We start from the raw sequence: 25,068 nt of genomic DNA on the forward strand, positions 1-25,068 counted from the left end.
TGTCCGGCTGTAACCAGATTTCCACAATATATCCAGTCCACTGACTAGGTGACTTCTTGCTTGTTTGAACCCACGTCCGTGATTACACAATTTCCGAGCACTCTCATCTAAGAGTGGGCCCCATCTTGTGCCAATTGTTTGAGTATTTCTCCTGCTGAACCTCTGCCTCACAGTGAAGTTCCTGTTCTAGACTACTAGGCCTCCCCCAAATCTATTCTCTTGAATTGTTGAGATGACATCTGGGCTTGAAGTCAATCAGTAAAGAAATATATATAAGTGGGTTTGAAATAGCAGAGGGGACACTACCTTTATGAAACCTTAAGAACGTCACTGGATTCCAGGATCTGTGTCCCCCCTTCCACCTGACTGCCAGGAAACTTGCCTTTTTATCTTGTTAGACCTTGTGGTCACTGACTACTAATTCGGACCACCAAATTTATGACCTGCTGTCTCCACTCCACTCCTTTGGCTAGAAAGAGTTCCTCCCACCACCACCTGGGGGTCCATGCTCTGATGGGTATGTATAATCCAAAGGGTCCTTCCTTTCCTGCTCAATCGCATTCCACTGCACACTGAAGTCCTGAATTTTGAGTATTAAGCATCTAAAAATGTGCCAAGAGCTACAGGGAATAAATAGATGGCATGATTGCTTGCCTACACATAGACCATAAGGAATATTCTCTGAGTTCAAAGGTTTTGCTTGCCAAACATCACCCCTTGGATATAAGCTCAGGACAGGCAGGAGTTGTGTCTGTTCCCTCTACCTAGATAGCTTTAGCACCCCAAAGAGGATCCAGCACATAACAGGAGCAGAGTATCTGAGAATGAGTCAATGACACCCACACTAGAGCCTCCTGTGCAAATACCAATGGTGAGAGGGAGCATAATGAAGCTCAAAGATTCTGATCGTCTACACAATAGCCCATCAGTGTGACTTCCTGTTCTAACATGGATTTCCTTTTTTTTTTTTAATGGAGGAAGAAACAAAGATGATGAAGGTTTGATTGGCCTGGTGCAGGTGCCCTGAGAGCTGTGCTTCTCCAGGCCACCTTTTTGTGCCAGCTGCCTGAGAGGCCACTGAACGTGAGGAAGTGAAAGACTGGGCAGAAGAATTAGGTAACTTGACCCATCCATAGAATGCCCTGCTCTCTTTTAGGAAACCATCCCAAGGTCAAGGAACCTGATCCACTACTCTGAGTTCCATCTCTAAACAGGGGCAGAAGTGTATTTCCTACTCTCCTCACAAAGTTACAGTGAGAATTCAGGGATTCCTCCAACAAATATCTTACTGAGCACTTCCATTATAGTTACTGATATAACTTACTGATATAACTGATATAACATATAGTTACTGATAACACTTCTCTACCTAAGAGTAATTTATAAATTGCAATATAAATGCAGGCACTGTCCTTCACCTCACCGGTATGAATAAAAACACCACAGCAGCCCAGATCCACAGATGCCAAAGACCTTGGGTAAATGCTTGGCTCATTCAGATCTCCTGAATCATTTGGCCATCGTGACAAGAAAATTTAACAACTCAAAAGAAGTTGTGCTTTGGGATGTGTGATAAGAGACTGGGTTTGGTGGAGGAATGCAGGAAGGAAAGGCTGGCTGTTACACTTAAATGATCCAGAAAAATGTCTGAATGTTTTTACTTCAATGGCCACATCTTCTAAGGTCTAGTTCTCCGAGACCTTGCTAGAGAACGAGATAGAGAGGTTAGTCAGAACATTTTGGAAATCTGGAAAGGGAAATTTTCTGTAATCAGAAAGGGTGCTCACAATTGTAAGTAAACCACCTAGAAGTCCTAAGGAAACTGGGTTGTTTTGCAACATGGTCTGAGCCCAGATGATCTGAGGGAGCACAGATCAAGGCCGTTCTGGTGTTTCGTTGTTATTTTGTTTTCTTAACACAGTGGCCTCATTACCAGTAACCCATATGTTCCTGATGTTGGCTCCCCTGACTTTATTTTAAGGAAACTCCACCCACAGCTATTCACATTTTTTCTTTAAACCATCAAGTGCTTATCATGTTTACAAATGATAAATGCCAACTAAAAATACAAGAATTACAAGACACAGATTGCCATTAATATGTTCATCCCTGAAGAGTCCAACTAAGCAGCCTGTAAAATAGAGTTATAAGAAAATATTTAACTTGAGTTTAAGAGCTCCATTCAAAGAGAGGCTAAACTTCATGAGTTGCAGATATAAGACAGAACATTGGCTTCTGGAAAAAAAATGTCATTAATTCCCGCAAAGAACGAAAAAGCCCTGTATCTGTAATAATGCTCCTTACTTTTCTATAAATGCTTTTAAAGGTAACTGACAGGAACGTCACAATAGTCAATGAAACGGAAATTTTCTGGATGTTTTCCTTCTCTTCGATACATTTTTGGGTTCCAATTAAGAAAACAAACCGTCAGTGCTGGTGACATGGCCTGCCCAGCAGGGTGAAAGAGTAAGCAAAATGCTCAATAAATAATATAAACACCCAAGTAGCAGTTATGGTCACTTCATCCCTCTTAGAATGAAAGCACCTTTAGAGCTCAATAAAAAATGAAAAGCTGCTGAATCACAGTAGTAGCCAAAGGAAAAAGCAAAACAACTTTGTTGCACAAGCTGGCGAGAATTAAAATGCTTTGACGATGTCTAGGGTGGGGAAACGGGGGCTGTGCACTCTGGTGGCATCTAAACCGGCAAAGCCTCTGGTAAGGGATCTATGGCATCACCTATCCAACTTTACAGCGTGCACATCTGCCAATCTGGCAACTTCTCTTCCAGAAATAATTCCTGGAGAAAGCGTGCAAAGAGATACATGTGTGTGTGAGAGTGTTCGTGTAAACATTCTTATGTGCATGAAGAGATTTAATACAGCATTGTTAATGAAAGCAAAAAAAAAAAAAGGCTGTCAGTAGGGGAATGATTAAAAAAATGACATGTTCCTGTAGGTACTGTATAGTTTTTTAAAAAAGGAGTTGCTCTGGGGCGCCTGGGTGGCTCAGTCGGTGAAGCGTCCGACTTCGGGTCAGGTCATGATCTCACGGTTCGTGGGTTCGAGCCCAGAGTCAGGCTCTGTGTTGACAGCTCGGAGCCTGGAGCCTGCTTCAGATTCTGTGTCTCCCTCTCTCTGCACCGCCCCCCCCCCACATTCACGCTCTGTCTCTCAAAAATAAATAAATGTTAAAAAAAAATTTTAAAAAGGAGTTGCTCTACATACATATACCTAGAAAGCAGAAGCATGTATATTTTTAAGTTAAAAAAAAAAAGTAAGTCATAAAATAAAATGCAGAATGTGAGCCCATTTTTATAACAGGGCATGCGTGTATTCACATGGATATGTGTAAGTATATTTAAGTACACATACACACACACACATTTCATTTCTGTAAACATTTAAAAAGTCATTGTCTTCATAGTCATTATCTCTCATCAGTGCTGGAGGCAACTTAAACTCTTCATAAGCTTAAGTACCCTAAGCCCTTAAAAAAAAAAAAAAAAAGGAACAGGTAAATTTTTCCTTTTCTAATTTAAAATAGTCGGTGAGAATTTTTAAAGTGTGTTTTAAGGACGGTGCTAAGAGACGAATAACCCTGGTTTGTTGAGTTAGTAATCAGTCTCCCAAGTGACCTGGGGTGCATGTGCTGGAGAGGCAAACACTCCCCCCATCCCCGCCCCCGTGAGGACAGAGAGCCAGTGCTCCCTTCCCTATACCCACAGTAGACGCATATCCACTGACCGAGAGCACAGACTCTGTCATCAGACGGTCCTGGGTGTAGTTTCCAGCTCTACTATTTCGAGAGTAAGAAATCTAGGGCAAGTTACATAATGTTTCAGTGATTCAGATCCCTCAACTATAAAATGGGATTAAACAATCCCTTTCTTCCTTCCTTCCTCTTTTCTTTATGAGAGAGAGAGAGAGAGAGAGAGAGAGAGAGAGAGAGAGAGAGAGAGAGAGAGAATATCTTAAGCAGGCTCTACAGTCAGCACAGAGCCCGACACGGGGCTTGATCTCATGACTACAAGTTTATGATGAGAGCCAAAATCAAGAGTCAGTTGCTCAACCGACTGAGCCACCCAGGGCCCCAACGTACACCCACCCTCACGAATCATCGTCCCTGAACTGCCAGCAGAAGCTGAGCCCTGGGAGAACCGTCAATAACCCTTCCACACTTAAAACTTTACACAGACAGAATTCCCAAGCCACTAAAAACTTCCATAGCACTGTATGCACGGGCACCATCCCGAAGGAGAGTGAGTGTGGGACTGGGGTGAGACTGTTCCTCAAACCGGCTCTGATATTCCCTGGGTATGTGACACGGAGCAAGGTGCTTTATCTCGCAGCCTCGCGTGGGAGGGGAGGGTGTGTTGGTGTTTTTACTAATGTTATTCTGAGGGTTAAACAACACAAGTGGATGTATCCGGAGCACCCAGCATCTGGAACACAGCAGAAAAAGCACAACAACCAACAACAGTTCTAATCAACTGGGCATCTACTGTGGGCGAGGCATTTTTCTCTCATTCTTACACCAACTCTGAAAGAGAGGTATCGCTACCTCCCTATTAAGAGCCAGGAAACGGAGATTCGGGGCATCACATGACTTGTCCTTAGGGTTCCCCTGCAGATCCGCCTGACTCTAAATTCTTTTCATCTCCTTTTTTTTTTTTTTTTACCGCCCTACAGTTCATTATTTGTCTCCCTGTATCATTTGGGCAAGTCCCAATGTCCTCTTCTGGTAATCCCTTCTGAGATAATATGACCGATTTCAGGGTATGTAAGCTAGTGGCTATGAATACTTTTGAGAACTGAAAACAACACTTTGGCAGCCTGGGGAAACAAGGGACTTTTACCTATGGGAAAGCCTCGAAACACCTCTTCCACCGGCTGCCCCGTCTTCCCCTGCTCACAGGGCGGCCCCTGCCTCCCTCTTCACTGCCGGACACTCAATCCCAGGTGCACAAAGACTCATGGGAAGGAACACTTCCTATACTAAGCTAACCTTAATGTGTCGGGGAATCACTGGACCATCCCCTTTCCTCCAGGGAGAGGTCCCAGGAAGTTGGGTGAGCCCCGGATATGTAATGAGAGGGGCAGAAAACAGGAGCAAGTGCTCAAAGAAGGGCCCCGAAAACCTGACTCCTAATCACGGTTTTGCCAAGGGCTGGCTCTACCAAACGGTTGAAGGAGTCATAGGCAAAAGTCCCTTTCTTTCTCCTCCCCCTCCATCCTTTTGCTCATTCTTATTTATTCCATAGGCTTTTATTAAGCATTTACTGTGGGCAAAACATTGCATGAGAATACAGTTCCTGTCCCGAGCACACTTAGTTTAGTGATGGCTAGTTGACTCAGTCATTTTTTTTTAATGTTTATTTTTGAGAGAGAGAGAGAGACAGAGTGTGAGCAGGGGAGGGGCAGAGAGAGAAGAAGGCACAGAATTCGAAGCAGGCTCCAGGCTCTGAGCTGTTAGCACAGAGCCCCACACAGGGCTCGAGCCCATGAACCTCAAGATCATGACCTGAGTCGAAGTCGGACTCTTAACCGACTGAGCCACCCAGGTACCCCTGTTGACTCAGTCATCTTAACTGTTCTTATGGGTATATGGATTTAATCTGTGTGTGTGTGTGTGTGTGTGTGTGTGTGTGTGTGTGTGTAGATACTTAGCTACAAATACAGACTACTCACAGTTCATTTCCATAACCAACCATTCAAACAGCTCTTCTGATGAAGAGCCCCTCCCACAAAGCCCAACATGCTTTGTGCCAACTACATCCCATACACGCACCTAAATTTAACTTTTGTTTCATAGAATTAGCACAACTGTCAGAATTCATCAAGTACTAGTTATGGAAAACTGCTCTTGGGGCAATTCTGTAGTAATTAAGTGTATAAGAGTAATTAAGAATTCCTCCGGATCTAATACTCCATCCCTAGGACTATATGAACACGAATAACCTCATGGCTGATACCAAAAATGAGTCCTGATTGGGGCTACTGATGGTACCATCGGAAACACATCACCGGCTCACGCTCCTTCAGCTTCCTCGGTGAAGATCTGATTTACAATCAATCTTATTGGTTTTCCAGAGATTTCAAGGGGAAGCGGTGACGCACGCTTAAATTCTAAGCAATACGATTTCTAGGCTTGCGATGTATTATTTCACAACTGCATGAACGCAGATGTGACTAAATTTCCTGTGGGATGGGGTATGTTTATTGTCTCTACCACCTGCCTTCAAAAACACTAACCTTTAAACAGTTCACATTAACCCCCGGCAATGAGATCAGCCACGGTGGTAACCCATAGGACTCTTCTGGAAAGTGCCATTGCATAATCGCTGTAAGTAAACAGGGGAGTGTAGAGGAAGAAGGTAAACACATAACTGCCTCCTCATTCCATTTAAATATCAATGCTCTGAGGGTTCTTCAGCTTGGAAGATGGCTGGGCTATTTGGTAGGACAAGCCATTTACAAACGTGTTTTGTTCCGGGAGGCCTGTTGGTGGCTGGAAACCTTTTGTTTCCTGGTGTAGTCAATTTCAACGGGGCTGTCAGGCTTACCACGGCCACACTGGGGAGGGAGAATGCCACCAGCATCTGGGAGCTGACCGGCCAGCTCCTACAGGGCCAGCAGGCAGGGCAGTTCTAAATCACGAGAGAGAACCACAGGAGCCAGGACGGACAGAGAAGGCTCCCGCTCCCCGCCAGTGCCCTGCTATCAGCCTGCTAGGGCTGGGAGGCAGCTCTGTGGTGTTTTCCCAATGAAATCTAATGACTGGGTCACGTGTGATGGAAATCTGTGTGTTGGCAACTGGCAATTCCAGAGGTGAAAACAAGAGCAAGCGGTGGAAAACACAGACACCTAAGCGACTGGGAGGCAGAATCCCCAGAAAGCCTCTACTCTGGATTTCTCAGAGGCGATCTGTGTGAAGGAATCTGTGAGACAGTTCCATTTCACAGATCGGAAAACCGGCCCGGGGAATGTTTGGCAGGCCCTGCAGCATGGCTTCCTGATAAAGATCATTAACAGAACCGCAATTTTGTTAAGCCTGGCAATGCACCGAAATAGCCTTCCTCCCGGAGATCCTTGCATGTGAGGGTAGCCACGTGATGAAGTGGGGGGGGGGGGCGGTGCTTGTCCTTCACTGCTCTCTTGCCCTCTGCCTGACACTGGGACAAGACACAGAGAACGTCACACCAATGCTGTCACCAGGCGGATGGAAGCCACAGATGCCAAAGCCGGAAGCTGGCAGGGGCGGGCACATCGTGGGCTCCGTGGGCCACCCTCGCACCAAGCAGTGTCTACAACCGGGCGTCATGCAAACCCATACACTGGGGGTGCTGCTCTAACACAAGAAGCAAACTCAGAAAAGTCTCGTGCTCTGTGCCCCGCGGGTTACAAAGAACAGGCTCTTTGGGAAAACTTGGGATTGGGACAGGCCACTCAAACTCGACGAAAGCTTCCAACTACAGCACTAACAACATAATCAAGAGGGAACTGGAGCAGCCAGTTCCGGGTGGCAGGAGGCTCCTTGGTGGTTCCAAAATGCACAACAGTGTCAACTGGAAACGTGGGCTGGCAGGAACTGAGACGACAGGTGCTAGAACCGGCTGGGCCAGTAGCCAGGGGCCGCGTGAGGCCAGGTGCGCTCCTCTCTGGGGAAGGAGCCCTTAAGGTCGTGCTCATTTCCAGTTGTATTAAGATTGGGCTAAAGGGGCTCCCGCCTCTGCGGCAGCTGGGCTGAAGGCTTTTTAATCCTCTTCTTTTGCTACTCCAGCTCGTCTTGCCTAGAAAAGACTGCGGGCGGACAAACAAAATTCCGCGCTATTCTGACATCATTCCTCTACTTTACCAGCCGCACCTGAGTGAACCAGACTGTGTATTCAGGTCACTGTTATTTGGCTGCTCTATGGGGATGGTCTGATATAATCCCAGCAGTTCGCATGTAACATTTCTACCTCTCCAGTTCCGGTCCCCACACAATGCCCTGGCTTACTTTCCTAAAATGGCGGGATGGCTTCTCCACTCAGTGGTATTACGCTTAGCACGGCCCCAATCCCTCCCTGAGCTCCTCTTGCTGGTTTCCAGCCTCCTCTCCCTCTCTCGACTCCAAGGCTTAACCCGTGCCTCCCAGCGGCAAACAAACTGCCTTTGGCTCTACTCTCTGACATGCCGTGCTGTGGTCTGCGTTCCTGCCTGTGCACTTCACTTTCCCCTGCCCGGAAGGCCTCTGCCCACACAGCCTACCCAATGAGCTACTCATCTTCAAAAGCCTACTCTGGAGTCCCCTCTAGGAACGCTTCTCTGACACCCTCCTCTGAGTTAACCGGGTACTTTTTGATATTAGTAGTGGTGGCATTGCCTGTATCACTGCATCGATTAAATGACATTCGTGCCATTTGCGGAACTGAACGTGGCCTCTCCTTGATGGGTCCAGAAGCAGGAGGGTTGTGAAAACCCTGTTCTAGGAATTCCCATGGCATTCTAACAGCCCGGAATGAATAGGGCATTTAAAAAGAAATTATCCATTAGCACCGTAACAAAATGTACAAATATCAACTCTCGGGCAACTAATCCAGGCAAAATTCTGAAGCTTGCCCGGGCAAGAGAATGGTCCCAAAGAGAAAGAAAAGACTGAGGAACAAGCTTACATGCTTGGAAAGGGTTGTTCCTCTGTTTACATCTAAAATAAAAGACTAAAATGTACTTACAAGTTGCCTTGGAGATACCACCCAAACAGACGCCCGTAAATGCTATCAACACTCAAACATGAAAAGAAATGACACCTTATCCACCTTCCTCACGAAGGCATGATCAATGGACGGAATAGATGAAGAGTCGACAAAACCGAGCTCTAGTCCTAGGTCATTCACCAGGCGAGGGAACTCGAAAAAGCAATACTATTCATCTTTTCAAAGTACGCCTTTTACAAAACACTCATTAATATTGTAATAATGTTGTATGGTGACAGATGGTACGTACACTTATCATGGTGAGCGCAGTGTAACATACAGAAATTGTCCAATCACTACATTGTACACCTGAAACTAATATAACATTGTATGTCAAGCATACTTTGATAGTAAGTAAATAAACAAAGACACACACACACACACACACACACACATACACACACACACACACACACCACAAGGCCAAAGCGCTGTATCAATTAATATGGCGGGAGTGAAACTCAGTGGGACCTCATTTTCATCCACATCTGTAGGACCAAAGGCCTTTGAATTCTAAGGCTCTCTGTAAGGCAACAGCATCTACATACAAATATATTTCCTCATGGAAAGATGCAGACACATATTTTGGTGTGCCTTTGATTTAGAAACACGTAGATGAAGAACGTGGCTTGGAAATGTGCACCTCTTGTAAAAGACATCCAAGGGCTTTGCCAAGAAGGCAGCAATGCCTAGACATTTGATATTCTTCTAGGTCTCAGTTCCCATCTCTAAAAATATACTGATGACGTTTTCTCTGACCTCTACCTACCGCAGGGAGTACGGAAAGGATGGGGGGGACGGCACTCAATAAAGCCATGACCTTCTTGAAAGACAGGACACTCACTCATTGTGGCTGTTGTGTTAGCAACTGTGACACAGTGCTTGGGCTTTTAAAGACCTAGTTTTATTAGGGGATGAAGTTCCCCGTGACCAAGATGCTGTATGACGTCACCCAGCAAACTAATCCAACCGAAGCTGAAAGGCACGGCCAATAATTACAACTCATTTAGAAGGTCTCTGCACCTCCTCTTGCCCCCAGCACTGTATCACCCACTTGAAAAATATTAGACCAATTTTCTCCTCATCCTAAGGAGCAGTTGACGAGCAATGCTCGTGCCTAGCAAGTTCCAGAAAAACATTTTCAGACAAAATGCTTGGAGGATGAAGTAAGGCTGTGTCTGGATGCCTACTCCGTCATTCCCAGAAGTGGCCCAGTGGCTAAAGCACGGACACTCCCTTTGCAAGCCCATCACAGCGGGCCACTTGCCCATCTTCTACGAGAGAGTTATGATTTCCCAGTTTGCACAACCGTACCCTGATCTATTCCAGAAAGACTCACCATATGTATTTATTTTTAGGCTGCTGTTAGCAGTTTCTGATTGGCCATGGGAATTTTTAACAATTAAAGTCAAAGTTAAAAAAACAAAACAACTCAACAATTTCAAGTTGACGATGTATTCATGATTCCACTAAAGAAGAGGAATATGGAAGAAGAGCCTTTGGCCAAGAGGTAGGGCAAAATCACAAGGTACATCTCATTTTCTGGGTCTTGTTTCATTTTGCATCTGTTGAATGTGAGAGTGTCAATCATCTATTCAGTAAATATTTACTAAAAGCCTACTTTGCACCAAGAGTTACGCTTGCTGTAAGACTAGAAACATTATCCCTCTTCTCAACGAGTCCCATAAAGGCAAGGGAGGGAGGGGCACCTGGGTGGCTCAGTCGGTTAAGCGTCCGACTTCGGCTCAGGTCATGAACTCGTGTGAGCAAATTGAGGAATCAGCAAGAGACAGATGGAGGAGAATCCTAGTTTTCCGAAGGAGTTGAAATTCTTATTTAAATGGATAGTATCCCCTTTGCCCCCAGGAAGCAAAACGTTATGCATGGTCTGACTCTACATGACTTGGCATCTGAACTCTAGGGATGTTCACAGAAACAGGTGCCTGAGTCAGCAAAACTGGTGTAAAGAAAGAAATTAAGCCAAACTTAGTTCTCCACGTATGTTCCAAGTTACACAGCGGATCTGTACATTTTGTGAACACCATTGTGATTTTTCTTGCTTTCCTTCTCTCCTCTTCTTTCTCTCTGCACTTCTCATGTGTCTACGCATCTTCACAACGTGCAGAGTACTGTGTGAAGTTCTTTCCGAGAAAGAACGAGTCAGAAAATTCTGACCTCGGGAGGAAGTAAAGGCAGGTTTTCCTCGCAAAGTCGTAACGCACGAGGTAGAGAGAGAGAGCAAGAGTGCCATCAGAGAGATGCAGGTGACGTGCAATCAGAGTCCAGAGTCAGGAGAGATGAAATCCAGCTAGGAAACCAGGGAGGGCTGCTGAGAGGAAGTGTCATTTCACCTGGGCCTTGAAGGATGGAGAGGCTCTGGGGATATGGGGCCTGTGGGAGGAGGGGCACGCCTGGGCAAAAGCATTCCTGTTCCCTTTTATGTGACTGTTTTTTGTTTAGGAAGCGAGACGCTGTCGTTAGGGCCTATCTGTGAGGTGTTGAATTCCCGGCCAATGAACAGATCACCATCTTGCGCTGACCACTTTGGGGTGTCATAAGTTGTATCAGCTTAGCACCAACACCAGGAAAATACTATGAGAGTTCAGGATGATGAAGGGTGACATTCTATTTTATTTTACAAAAAGTTTTTGAAGTTTTCATGCATTTATTTTGAGTGGGGGAGGGGCAGAGAGCGAGAGGGAGGGAGAGAGAATCCCAAGCGGGCTCCACCATGTCAGCACAGAGCCTGACACAGGGCTCGATCCCACAAACCATGAGATCGTGACCTGAGCCAAAATCAAGAGTTGGACGCTCAACTGACTGAGCCGCTCAGGTGCCCCAAAGGGTGACATCTGCGAGGAAAGCCGTTAAAGCCAAAGCCTGGTGTGTGACAGAACCACAGAAACTCACCCCTGGTAACTAAGACATCTGTCCAAAAGCGACAGCACAACATCGCCGTTCAAGACTCAAGGCGGTGGCCGGCTCCCCACTTACCATGAACATGGATTCCATTTGGTTGAAAGGAAGCATTTGTTTCTGGCTGGTAAGACTTCAGGTGCGACGCGCCCGCTGGCTGCTGGGGGTGGGGGGGCTGCGTCCTCTGCATGACCGAAGAAGCAGCTGGAACCCTCCGGGGGCTGATGTGAGGGGACGGGGCGGAAGGTACAAACCTGGGAAAAGGATCGTAAGAGGAAACGTGAGGGACATTAAAAAGCAGGAGCAGAGGCAAAGTCTTCAAAGCTGAATTCTAATGTCCACAGTGGCTGGATGAGAGCGTGACAAAAAGCCCTTAAAGGAAATTGGTGAAGACTTTCCTCTCCCCTTTTCAACCACTGACTTCTCAATGGAGATACTGAGGGGATGAAAGAGATCAACAAAGGGAAAATGTAGTCACAGTTTGGGTCTGTGAAGCCTCTCCAAAGGCATTTCAAATACTCTGGCTTTGGTGAAATGCAAAGCACGTCTTTTGCCAGGCCCCCTTTTTCCTGCTAATTTTTAAATTCGTTTGCATTTCAGGGGAAATTTGATCCTTATGTTTCTGATTCATTTACACTTAGCTCATAAACATTTTGTTCCGCCAGGTAAGCCTCTCTAACCCTGTTCTCTTTCAACAATACATTTTCTTCTGCCAAGACTGCGTGAATTTGAGCCTCAAAGGTCGAGTGGGGGACCCAGAACCCAGGCTACCTGCGTGGGTTCCGCGCGTGGTAGAGAACACTGCCCAGGGCACAACGGGAACACGATGTGGGACATCTTTCACAGTCACGCGTGCTAATCGTTAATAGCACTGTCGGCAGCTTTCTGAGCAGGGACATGCAGATGTTCAAACAAGGGGACACGGTCAACTAACCTGAGATCCAAGCCTGACAGCTTTCTGCCAGTCTTCTAAGTGTAAGGGGGCAAGTGGCAGGGTCTCACTCCCTGGGTTCCAGATGACAGTTCGGACCTGCCCGCGCTGAAGGGAAGGTGTACCCGCGAGTGCAGGGTTAAGGTTTACCGGTGTCCACAGACAGCCGTCACGAGTGGGGCGGCCCGGGGAACCCGTCGGTGTGGTGAAATGAAGCCGCAAAGTAACTGGGGAGCAAACTGTGTCAGCAGTGAATTGGTCAGTCCCCCCCAAAAGGCCCAGTAAGCTGAAAACTTCCAGTGGGTTGTTTCTGACACCGGCTGAAAAGACAGGCTTTGTGTTACGCCGACCCGTAGAGGTTGCCCGCGGTGTTCACGGCTTAGTTCACAAGGATGAGTCCCTTCACGTTGCTGGGCTCTTGTGTAGGGCCATGGATGGTAGAAAGGGACACGGAACCGGTCAAATTTATAAAGTGACCTGCAATGCTGTGAATCGGGGCAGTTAACGGGGCCCAGCCTGGGCGTTCGTGCTGTGGCAGTAATAAAGCATGGGCCAAAATCCCCCTGAGGAGGCTGTGAGGGAAGGGGGTGCGGGAACCAAGGAGGGGGGTTGGCACTCGCCAACCTCTGGAGAAGAGAAGTCTCTGGACGAGGCCGAAACACGCTGGCTGGGTCAGATGCTTATTTTCACTTTGCTGAAGGAGACCGGTAACCGAGCGCCCCGGGCCGGGGAAATATGTATCTTCCGAGTGTCTCATCCTAATTGGAATTAGCCTGAAAAGACGTGCTGAACTGAATGGCTCTGAAAGCCATTGAGCCCTGGCCAGCAAATGAGCCCTGGCATTGCCCTGAGAACATCTAGTGAGAACTCACAGGCCGGGATTCCTCATATGGAGGCGATTTTCCTGGGGAGTAGGTCTCTAATGTGTCTGGCAAGGCTGTCTGAGGTCGTGGGAGAGGGCTGAGGAATTGTGGGATCGCAGGCTTCAGGGCTAAACGGAGTCCACACCACCACCCAACCCCGAGCCCTGTGGGCAGGAGGCCCTCAGGGAGAGGGGGGAGGATTTGGATTGCAAGACAACCTGTGTCACGGGCATCTCAGTTCCGGTTCTGAGCAAGGCAGCGAGCTCCTTTGCCTTGCTTCCTAATTCTATTTCTTCATCTGGGAATAAAAGATGCGGCACACTCTCGATGGTTTTCTGGTCTTTTCTCTGGTGCTTCAGCCGCTTTTCCTTTCTGTCGAGGTCCAATGGGGCAGAGATGTGTGGATGGCACAAGTCACAGTACGGAGAAGTCTGAGCCTGATATTGGCGGCTTGATGGAAGAAAGGGATTCCGTTTCCCCCGTCCCCCAGCAAGTGAGTCAGGCTCATACACAAGGGTTTGATTAACAAAGAGAGAAAAGGCAGAGGGGGAGGGGGAAGGAGGCAAAGATTGTCAGCAATATAAAATCTCATCTTTCTGTAATTAGGGGTGATGTGGCTATAGGGTGAACTGTGATTACTTGCTATAAAGAGGGGAGAATTCAACCAACTAAAAGGACCGAATCCATTAAGGAGTCACCCAGAATTTACATTCCTACAAACCGACTCTATAGCTATACATAGATTATACATCTACCTACAAATGATACATCTATGTATCTATCTAGGGAATATATAACTATACGGTAATTATACATCATTCTTATCTATTCATTCACACAAGTTCCAAACTTTGGCCATGCCCTCTTGGCTACCACATATTACATAAAGTACTGACGGTGAGCAAAGGAAGACAGATGTGGGGGCTATTACATCAAGGTGTTAGCAATGCTGATCGCAGAGACGTTGTGGGGGGGGGGAGTAAAATATACCTACTGAGCCTTCAACTCACTTCACTCCACATTTGGCTGTTTGCTAATTCTGACTAAGGTTTTCTCCATGTTCAAATAAGTAAGATTACATGGCATTAAATTAACATAATTTTAAAATATACTATGTCCCTTCATATAAAGTACTAATAAAAATTTAAATGTAAACTATTCTGGCTGAGATAAATGAACACCTTGAGAAGTCCTTGATTTGGAAAGGGAAGGGACTCCAACAGAAATCTTAACTTTTACGCATACATAGAAAAGGTGAAAAGTGACAAGACGTGATTAAGATTATCCAACGATTGCTAGGAGCCAGGGAATAAGAAGTCAGCACGGAAAAGCCCAGTGTAAGAAACGAGTGTGTAAATGTGATTGATTTTCAAGTACAGCACATAGATTTAATTTTGTCACTGCTGAAAAATGGTACATGGGATGTTACTGAAAAATCTCTCCAGGGGCGCCTGGGTGGCTCGGTCGGTTAAGCGTCCGACTTCGGCTCAGGTCATGATCTCACGGTCCGTGAGTTCGAGCCCCGCGTCGGGCTCTGTGCTGACAGCTCAGAGCCTGGAGCCTGTTTCAGATTCTGTGTCTCCCTCTCTCTCTCTGCCCCTCCCCTGTTCATGCTGTGTCTCTCTCTGTCTCAAAAATAAATAAACATTAAAAAAAATTTTTTTTAAAAAGAAAAATCTCTCCCAATCTCGCTAATTTAAATTCAATTTTTATAGACCTGCTTACTAGTTAACCAGCTCAAGGTAGGCTAGAATTAAGCACATCAAAATCAGAGGGGTGAGGGGGCAGGGGAGGAGGGCAAAAGTGGGGAAGTCCCTCTGTTAGAGGGAAGGTCCTGGGAGCTTCTGGAACAATCACTGACAACTTGTAACAAGACAGATGTCAGAAATGTTTTATTTACTTTTTAAAATTTTTAAATGTTTATTTATTTCTGAGAGAGGGAGACAGACTGTGAGCGGGGGAGGGGCAAAGAAAAAGGAAGACACAGAATCCGACCCAGGGTCCAGGTTCTGAGCTGTTAGCACAGAGCCTGAGTCAGTGCTCGAATTCATGAACCGCAAGATCGTGACCTGAACCTAAGTCGGATGCTTAACTGACTGAGCCACCCAGGCGCCCCTGGAAATGTTTTTTTCTTAAAGCCAAAAGGACTCAAGAAACTTGAGTGGTTTGAGGCCATTCACTCCAGAAACGAGTGAAGAACCAAGAACATGCACACTTAAATGGGAGCTCATTACGCCAAAGGTGGAAAGTTCTCACTGTTACTGAAGGTCGGGTGTGGGGCCTCACGATCTCTTTGTCTTAGCGTCCTCGCTGATTTTCCAACCTTGGTTTTTGAACACATGCTCACACACCTACCACAATGGATATGATCTGAGTATTCTGCCCAAAACAGGGAATTTTTTTTTTAAATCCAAAGCCAGGGAATTAAAATATTTTGATGCTAAAATAAACAAGTTTGATGCTGAGTCTAAGTTGCGGTGATTTACAATTTTCTTCCCATGGAACAGCTCATCCCCCATCACGTCAGGACAAGATGACGACGTCACTCTAATTCATTCTGAGTTACAGCAGTGTCCAAGAGCCAGAGGAGAGAAGGTCTGAAATCTTTCTAGGTCCAACTCTGTCCCCCCCCCTGCTGTGGATCCGCAGTTGACATTTCACAGATTTCATTTAACACAGCTCACCAGTCTCTTCTTTGAAACATTAGAAGATTGTTAATGTCAGAACGCACACAACGGACTAGAATTTTTTTTTTGAGACATCACTGCTTACCAGAAACACTTCACACAAAAGCAAACCAGAGAACTGAGTCAACCGTTTGTACTCATTCAGTGGAGGAGTTTATGTAACCTCAGCATGAGCCATGGTTCAATGGTTTGTACCCTTCCCCCAACCTCCTGCCAAAAAACAAAACAGAACAACACAACAACAACAAAACTCAGGCAGGAAACAGGTTTTAAAGGGCTCATCAAAAAGCTTCTGGGAAAAAAGGACTTAAAAAGGCTTCTATAGCTACGTATCTACACACATCTTAGGAAACGTCTGGTTGTTCGGGGTAGCTAGTCGGTTACAGTCCTTCCGTTCTGTGGTCTGCTCCCACCCTCGGCTCATACTGAGTCTCCCAACCTTGCAGTGAGGTGGGCCAGAAGCAAAGAGGCCATCTTTCCTATAAATACAGTACTCAGAAACAATCTTACATCGCTTCACAGAATGGTAGGTCCCAACGGAGAAACACAGAACGAGTGAGGTTCACGTGCAGAAAAATTGCAGATGGCAGGAGAAGGAGACAGATATCGCTGAAGACCCACTGGGGTTGGATTCTGGCTCTGTTCCTCACTAGCTGGGTAATCTTGAATAAATTCCCCGACTTCTCCCAGCCTCAAATTCAAGTACAAAGTAAAGATAATCTTAGCCCCTACTGGGGATCGTAAAATCTGAGATAACATACTCCTTTCTTCACCCAAGAGATATTTACTGAGCACTGACCCAGTGTGTGGCTCTATTCTGATCACTAGGGACAGCGAAAGACATGACCCGTATCCCTGCCTTTGTGGGGCTTATATTTTGGTGAGGGGAGGCAGACAATGAACGAAGTCAAATAAGCAAACTATACAGTGTACTCAGGACACGAGTACCAGGGAGAAAAATCAAGAATGGAAGGTGAAGGCTGGGGGTAGATTATGAACAATTTTAAATTGGGAGGTCAGAGATCTCAGAGTATTTTAGAACGAATGTCTGACACTTTCCAGCTGAAAAGTGGAAACAGAATGTGCACTTAAGGTAACTGTGACATTGACCCATACCCAGTGCTTGACAGCTGTGTAAGACTGTGGTTCCCGCACGGTATTCTATTTCTATTGAGTTCTTGAAATAAAAAATATTAGAGGACTCTCTCCTCTCTTGACTACTCAGATACGGATACCATGGCTCACAGAAAACAAGGCATTTGGTCAGCTGGCTAATTTTCTAGTTCTAAGGGCAGATATGGTGGCCTTGTGTAAGAGTCCATTTCTCGGTACTGGGTTTCCCACCAGAGTATCCTGAGTTCACAAACTCATACAATCATATAATGTTCTAGCTGAAGGGCACTGGAGCACCACCTTATTTGGATGACATAAAGTAGGCCCAAAGACACAAAATGGTTGCCCAGTCACACAGCTGTTCTCCAGACCTCGCTTTATCCAAATAAGGAAAGATGCCCTCTAGTGGAGATGCAGGGCAAGGTGAATGGGCGGGGTGAAGGAGGGGGATAGGGGACTCCTGTGAGCGTCTGAGATTCTGAACCTTATCACCAGCCGATGGGGATGGGTGGATCAGCAACCCACTGCCTTTAAGAAACTTGGCAATGAGTGTCCCAGTTTGCTTTGGTGAACTCACTCTGTTAGGCGCTATGCTCTTCATAGGGCCAAGCTGGGCTTATACCTTTTGTCTTTTCCAACTGGATAAGTGCTTTCAGATAACGCTCTCTCTCCTGTCTCTAAGTCCAAGGTATTTCTGTGTCAACTACATACTGTATTTCTTCAAACAAAATTGACTAACAGACCGTGTTGCAGGTTAAGCGCATGTCATAAGTACGTCTTACTTTTCTTCATTTGTGCTGTGTATGCAAGCAGCTGTAACCAGCAATACAGGACTGAGCGTCTTAGCACCGCGTTGGGGGTTAATACTTTGAAAAGAGGGGTTTCCATGATCAAGTGGATTAAATGTTGGTTGATATGTGCTTTGGACAGTTCTCCCCCCCCCCTCCCCTGGGGGGTAACAGAAATAATGGATACAAACTGGTCTATGGTGGATTTGGGGAGGTATTTGTTATCCCCCAGAGAACTGCGGTGGTTTTTAAATTCATCTGTGAAAACCGATCAATAAAAAATGGCTTTAGCAGTTGGCCAACTACAGAGGGGGGAAAAAAGGAATCCTTTTCAAAACCTAAAAAGAAAAGCACAGTTTTAAGGATTTCACATCTGATTTAACATCTAAAAAAAACCCCCCAATGATAATACCCCACTTTGTATAGCCAGACAGCACTCCATTTTAGTAGACTTTAGTGGTCTTTATAACGATTTATGAATCACTTCATGAATTCCTGGCTGACTCATCTGGGTGACTATAGTATCTACTTATACTTCCCTTCTGTCTCACAAAAGAGACACTTGGACTCAGTTCAATCCAGATTTGTCCCCGAATGAATCACAGCACGTTACTGGGGGAACTGCAAATTGAATTCTGCTTCTGAGACAATCAAGACCAGCTTTCAGTAATGAAGAAACAGCCGCTGGGAAGTGTGGGTAATTGCAACACTGTCCATCTGGGCAGGGCCAACGCAGGCCAAGAGCTGTATGTCCGTCCGAGGATTCTGTTCCAAACCAGTCAAAGAGCTGAATCCATCTCCTGGAAGGGCTTAGCGTTTCATTCTCCTCACGAGACGCTGGGTCAATATTAACTGCAGATAATTTATCACAGTGGACAAGACCAGGACTCAAAAATGATTGCCTGTGCCTCCACAGACCGTGACAAAATGAGGGCTGTGAATCGGGCTGTAGGTGAAATGATCACCGAGGCTTTTTAAAGAAGACCCACGTGTATCTTCTGATGAGTGAGTGTTTCTGGGAAGTAGAAAGGATCGTGTTCTAGAGGACACTTTGCTCCGTTTGGGGAGAGGGGGTCAGTTCTCGCTCCAGAAAACAAAGTTATCAGTGCCCAAGGCAGAGAAGTGTTTTTTTTTTTTTCTGGTGTAGACTGAAGCAGGGCTGAGGGCATCACAGTATCTCCCCACTGTGGAAACGAACAGGGAGGGGGAGAGGACACCCGGATATGTCAGAGAAATGAATTATGCAGGACACATTTAACCAAGAGCCGGAATTTTTTGGACTATCTTGACTGCAGAATTGGCTGTGACTCAGTTGTTTGTCTATTTCAGAATCTGATGTGATGGGGAGAAAGGGAAGAAAAGTCTGATTCTGCCAAATCCTCTTTACAAAAAAAAAAAAAAAAAAAAAACCACCGACCAGAAGAGAATTTATCCTGAGTGGTCTTAGACATTTGATATCAAAAATGCTGCAATTCAAAAAAACCAAAAATCGAACAAAACAAAACAAAACAAAACAAAAAACCTTCTGCAATGACACCATCCTTTGGGCAGCTGTGAGCAGGACAAAGCAAAGGGATTAACTCATGGCCCTTGGCAAAGAGAAGACTCTCTTGTTCGGCTCGGTATTAGGCACAGAGTGCAGTCTGCTTTGCCACGGAGTGCATCGGATGAAAGAAAAACGTTCAGAAGGGAGAGTAATGAGAAAGCCAGATGAAAAACGAGGGAGAAAAATGTTGTTTGGGGGTACACGTGAGAAAGGGAGGTGTGGGTAGATAAAAAACCGCCCCTTCCGTGCCTTTCCCCTGGTCTCAAAATGTGAACACGAGTCTCCTGACGACATCAGAAGAACTTTACTTCTAGAATTAACTTCAGATGCCATCCTGCTGCCCAGGATGGCCAGGTGCCTTTGAAAGCCACTGCCAAATGAGACCCTGAGAGTCAATATAATCCATCAGTTTGAAAAGGAACTAACTGGGTGGTGATTTGGTCAGTAATAACATGTGCTGTTTATGTGTGATTTACTGTTTTCATCTTCAGGATGCCAGGTTACTATTTCAGTAACCACAAAGGAATTTTCTGTACCTTCCCCTGAATACAAGGCTCAACATCTGGTTAGCGAAATGAATGGGAGGAAAACACATCTAGTAAAAATTCCCAAGTAGAGAAGGGCCCTTGGCTCTTATACACAGAAAGAGCATCAAATGCTTGGGGGTGTTTGCTACCATTTTGTACCTCCTCATCCAGTCCTACGCAGAGATAAGTACAGTATATGATAAATGTTGGTCATTGCTGTTGACAAATTACTCTGTGGAACAGACTGAGCTCCCGGGCAGGTGCCAGTTTCTGTGTCCAGGTAGACGGTACCTTTGCCCCGTTGGTGCTGATGTCCAGTTGTATATTCTATCTGCCCAGAGACCACAGTTTCTATTTCTGAGGGGAGATCATCTTGTTCAAGAGAACGATTCCAGTCATTTACTGTGAAGAAGATGATTAAAACAGGAAAGGTGTTTCTCCTTTCAACAAAACAGAAAAGCAACTGACGACTATTTTTTTCAGTAAAGGAAGCAAAGAACCTTTGTCTCTTGGCTTCTGCTCCCCTCAGTGGTCTCCTCACCATGAACAGGCAGATGGACCTTCACTTGCAAAAAGACACAACACAGTTTCTTCCCAGCCAATTCCCCCCAACTCCCCCCCTCCCGCCCCCACACAAGAGGGGAAAAGATAAAGTTGATTTCCACATCCCACTAGAAACACTCAGGAAAGGCTTTCCTTTGAACAGCCTTTCCTTTGTCAGACACCAGGCACTTTGTAATGGGCCAATGTCTTGAGACTCAGGCTAGAAAGGCTCGTGGGCTTTCAGTTTAGGAATTCTGCCTCCCTAGGACTTGTTTCAGAGAAGCTCTGTGACAGGAACACACAGATACATGTCAAGAACATAATGGCTTAGTTTGAACTCCATGTTGCCCTGTGCCAACGCACTAAAGTAGAGGTTGCAAGAAAAGGAATTCTATTTTACCTCAAGCCTTCCTTGTTATTGTCATGACTCACTTTCCTGACTGAAAATCCAAGGGGACTAAAAAAAAAAAAGAAAAACATCATCTTGGGCTTTGCATGAGGTGGATTTGTTTGGAATGGTGGGAACAAAATAAAGATGGCTGACTTGGCCTTCAGGGGTGAAATGAACGAGACCTCTTTAAAATGAAGAACGAGTGCACTTCAAAATTAAGAAGAAATACATGGAAAGCAATCTGATGTGAAGGGATATTTGAACCAAGAGTCAAGCTATTTGTTTGGTGTAGTGACACACGTGTGCTCGCGTCAGCGTCTCCTGCTTTGCCCTGAGGTGACGCAGAGGAGAACGTGCACTTGGAAGACCAGTCATCCACCTGACCCAGATTCCTGTTACGTTTCCCAGAAATGATAAAGGAATCATAGCTGCAGTCCTCCCTTCTGTTCACATCCTGTTCATTCCACACAATTCCCAAGCGCTGAGGGCAGTGGGGGAAGAGCTGTAAGCATGACATCGTCTCTGCTCTCAGGGAGCTATGGCTCTAGTGGATCGTAAGCCAGTCAGTAAGCAGACAGTGTAATCTCAGGGGCTGTTAAATCTATGAAGAGAAATAGAGTTAACAGAAGAGAGCGGGATTGGGGGGTGTGAGCAGGGGGTGGGGGTTGAGGTGAAGTGGTCAAGAGAGGCCTTTCCAAAGCGGTTCGCATTCGAGCAGACACCAGAAACGAAGGCACAGATCATGTTAAGTTCCGGTGAAGGTGCCTTTCAAGTTTCAGGAACAGCATGTACAAAGGCCCTGAGGCAAGGTGAGCTGGTGTTTTCCAGGAATCTCAAGAAAGCCACTGTGGCTCGGGCAGAACAAGCAGGAGGAGCAGAGGTAAATGGATATGATTAAGGCCAGACCACTGAGGGCCCAGCAGCCTACAAAAAGGAGTTCAGACTTTATCCAAGTGTGGTGGGGGAAGGGCCCCAGGAGGAAATCATCAGACATTCCATTTACATTTTAATACAAGTTGTTTTTTTTTTTAACGTTTATTTATTCTTGAGAGGCGGAGCAAGCACGGGGGAGGGGCAGAGAGAGAGACTCGGAATCCTAACCAGGTTCCGGGCTCTGAGCCATCAGCACAGAGCCTGACGCGGGGCTCAAACCCAGGAGCTGTGAAATCATGACCTGAGCCGGAGTTGGGTGCTTAACTCACTGAGCCACCCAGGTGCCCCTGCATTTACAGTTTAAAGGACAGCTCACGTGGTGTGGGTGGTGTGGGGCAATGGCCTTGCCTATGCTAATGGGATGAGGGGAGAAGGGGATGGTGTGAGCAGACCAGACCCCGGCGTGGGGGACAGTTTCAGGACTGCAAGAGTTGAGATGGGAGTGGACAGTGGAGCTGATCAGGCTTAAGATGTGTTTGAAGGTTGAGCTAACAGGACTTACGGATTAATCAGATGAAAGAATGCTAGAGAAGGGGAGGAATCAAAGTTGACTCCCAGGCTTTTTAGTTCTTAGTAGTAAACGAAGGTAGCTCATTATTCTCCTCCGTTATCAAGAAAACAGACTGGACTCTGAAAATTATGCTCATAAAAGTTTTGCAGACAACACAGACATTTAAATTAGAGACAGATCAGAGACAAATCAGACAAGGCTAGAGAAGCCAGTTCAGCAATGTCCTTTTGTTGTTGTTTTATTTCCCACTGCCCCCCCCCCATCGGAGCCATTCACAATCACTAGGTAAGTAAGAAGAAAGGAGCAGGTATCACCGATTTCCCCCTATGTGTGCTAAGAGGAGTACATCAGGTTGGCATATTTAAGAAGCTGTTAGTAAGGCGAGTATCTCTGTGAGAAGAATGCTCAGTCCAAAGGCCAATAACTCAACTGATATCTGCTATAGAGGGTAAAGCATGGCTGCGGTCATGGATCAGAACTGAAGAAGTTTAAAGACTTGTGGGCTACTCTGCCCTAGGATAAAGATCGAAAAGTACCAGAAACTTTCCACAGATACAAAGAAAAAAAAGTAGCACCAGGACCCCAAGCTTTTCCAGTCTAAGACCCAATATTCTAATCTCCATCTTCAAGGCTAGGATACTGGGATTTTCTGCTTCTTCTAGGCTCACAGCATAGACGTGGGGAACAATGTTCATCACATTCAGTGATTCTCAAATAAAACGTGTGTGCGTGTGTGTGTGTGTGTGTATACGTATTGTGGGTGGATTTTAAACACCGCCTCTCTTGACCTCGATTATCTGTGGAAGTCACTTTCCTAGAAACTGACCCCTTCATGGGACACTGGATGAAGATAACTGTTTTCAGTATAGAAAGTGCTACAACCCAAAGACACAGGATGAGGTATGCGATCACGTGGCGTTGGGAGAGCAGACACCAAGGTGCGGGTGGACTAAATGGCCATTTGAAGCCTCTGTTTTTCAACCACGGCTCTTCCCAGTTATTTCAATGGTGAGGGCTGACAAGCTTTATTTTTGGGCCAGTGCTTAATAATTGCCCTGTAAAGGGCCACCAGGGTGGCTCAGTCGGTTAAGCGTCCGACTTCGCCTCAGGTCATGATCTCACAGTCTTTGAGTTCGAGCCCCGTGTCGGACTCTGTGCTGACAGCTTGGAGCCTGGAGCCTGATCTGGATTCTGTGTCTCCCTCTCTCTCTGCCCCTCCCCCTGCTTGCACTCAGTCTCTATCTCAAAAATAAATTAACATTAAGAAAAAAATAGTCGCCCTGTAAGTCACGTACCCTTCTATACCTGTGGGATGTGTCTGTGACCTGTCAGAGGAGTGACTGCTCATGGGGAATGTTTGTTTTTTTTTTTTTAACACTAAGTGACTCTTCAAAATCCTTGAATATAGGTCATGACTACATAAAATACAAGCTTGGGATTATAAGGGACGAAACTTGTCGTGTCAAATTGTATTAGAAACAGAAAATAACATAAAACCTGTGCTGCCTTGCTGGTTTAGGCTTTACAAAGGACAGCCTTTGTCTCTTGGGGACCAGACAAACTGGTTGTGTATTGTCATTTTTTCTTCTGTTGGGCATAGAATATGTTCTGAACTCTCGCTGGGTGGGTAACAGGATAGGGAGGCCTTGGGAATGTATGCCAGAATCACCAGGGTACCCATCCTGGGCAAATACACAAATCCCTGTCCTCAAGAGAAAGCCTAGTGTCCCGAGTGCCCTTTAAGAGGCTCCTCCCCCATTCACACATGAAGCTCCGCCCATTGCTGGCACTGTCTCCTCTTAGCTTTTGGGCATACCCATGGCCAGGTCCGACGGGCTTTCTGATTTCAGGCAGATGTTCCTTCTTCTACTTCTATTTTTGGGTCATTCCCGTGTATCTTCACAGCCTCTCCTGGCACAGCTTCACAACAGCCTAAGTGATGCTTGCCTGTTGATCTGGTCGTCTCTTGTGAAGGCTGGACACTCTGATGGGTGCCCTCATGGCTCATTCGGTTGAGCATCCGACTTCAGCTCAGGTCATGATCTCATGATTCATGAGTTCGAGCCCCCGTCGGGCTCTGTGCTGACAGCTCGGAGCCTGGAGCCTATTTCAGATTCTCTCTTCCTCTCTCTCTGCTCCTTCCCTGCTCATGCTCTCTCTCACTCTCAAAAATGAATGTTAAAAAGAATAAAAAAAAGACCGGACACTTTGAGAGGGCAGGGTTCTGTCACTCGTGTCGACCACTGTGTCCTCAGTGTTTAGCATTATCACCTGGTACCCAAAGGGCAGCCGAGTAAGTGACTCAAAAAATGAACGTACCCCAATGCTGGGATAGATTTTGATAAACTTGAATGTTTCATATGATGCTTCTGAGTTTAGCCATTATTGCACATATACTAGGAGATTAACAAGAGAGAGGAAAGATTACGCGGGGTGCGTGTGTGTGCATACGCATGTGTGTGTGAGGTTGAAAAAAAAATCCTGAGTGGGTGAAGATATCAATGTTCCTGCTTGTTTAGAAAATCCCAGGGAAGAAAGGACAGCAAAGCTAACAGACCTAGTTTTGAGCTGTTCAGACGCTACA

General features: G+C 46.0%; 1 protein-coding gene across 6 annotated transcripts in view; it reads right to left on the reverse strand.

The window, feature by feature from the left end:
- The window catches only part of GLIS3 (GLIS family zinc finger 3), a 502,487-nt gene that overhangs the window by 17,480 nt on the left and 459,939 nt on the right, over positions 1-25,068 (reverse strand). For all 6 annotated transcript variants that reach the window (XM_058695817.1, XM_058695819.1, XM_058695818.1 and 3 more), the window contains one exon: positions 11,730-11,905. In XM_058695817.1, the coding sequence (XP_058551800.1) occupies positions 11,730-11,905 (176 nt within the window). The remainder of the gene's footprint in view (positions 1-11,729; positions 11,906-25,068) is intronic.

This window comes from Neofelis nebulosa, chromosome 12 (genome assembly GCF_028018385.1).
Source record: "Neofelis nebulosa isolate mNeoNeb1 chromosome 12, mNeoNeb1.pri, whole genome shotgun sequence".
In the NCBI taxonomy this organism is placed as follows: domain Eukaryota; kingdom Metazoa; phylum Chordata; class Mammalia; order Carnivora; family Felidae; genus Neofelis; species Neofelis nebulosa.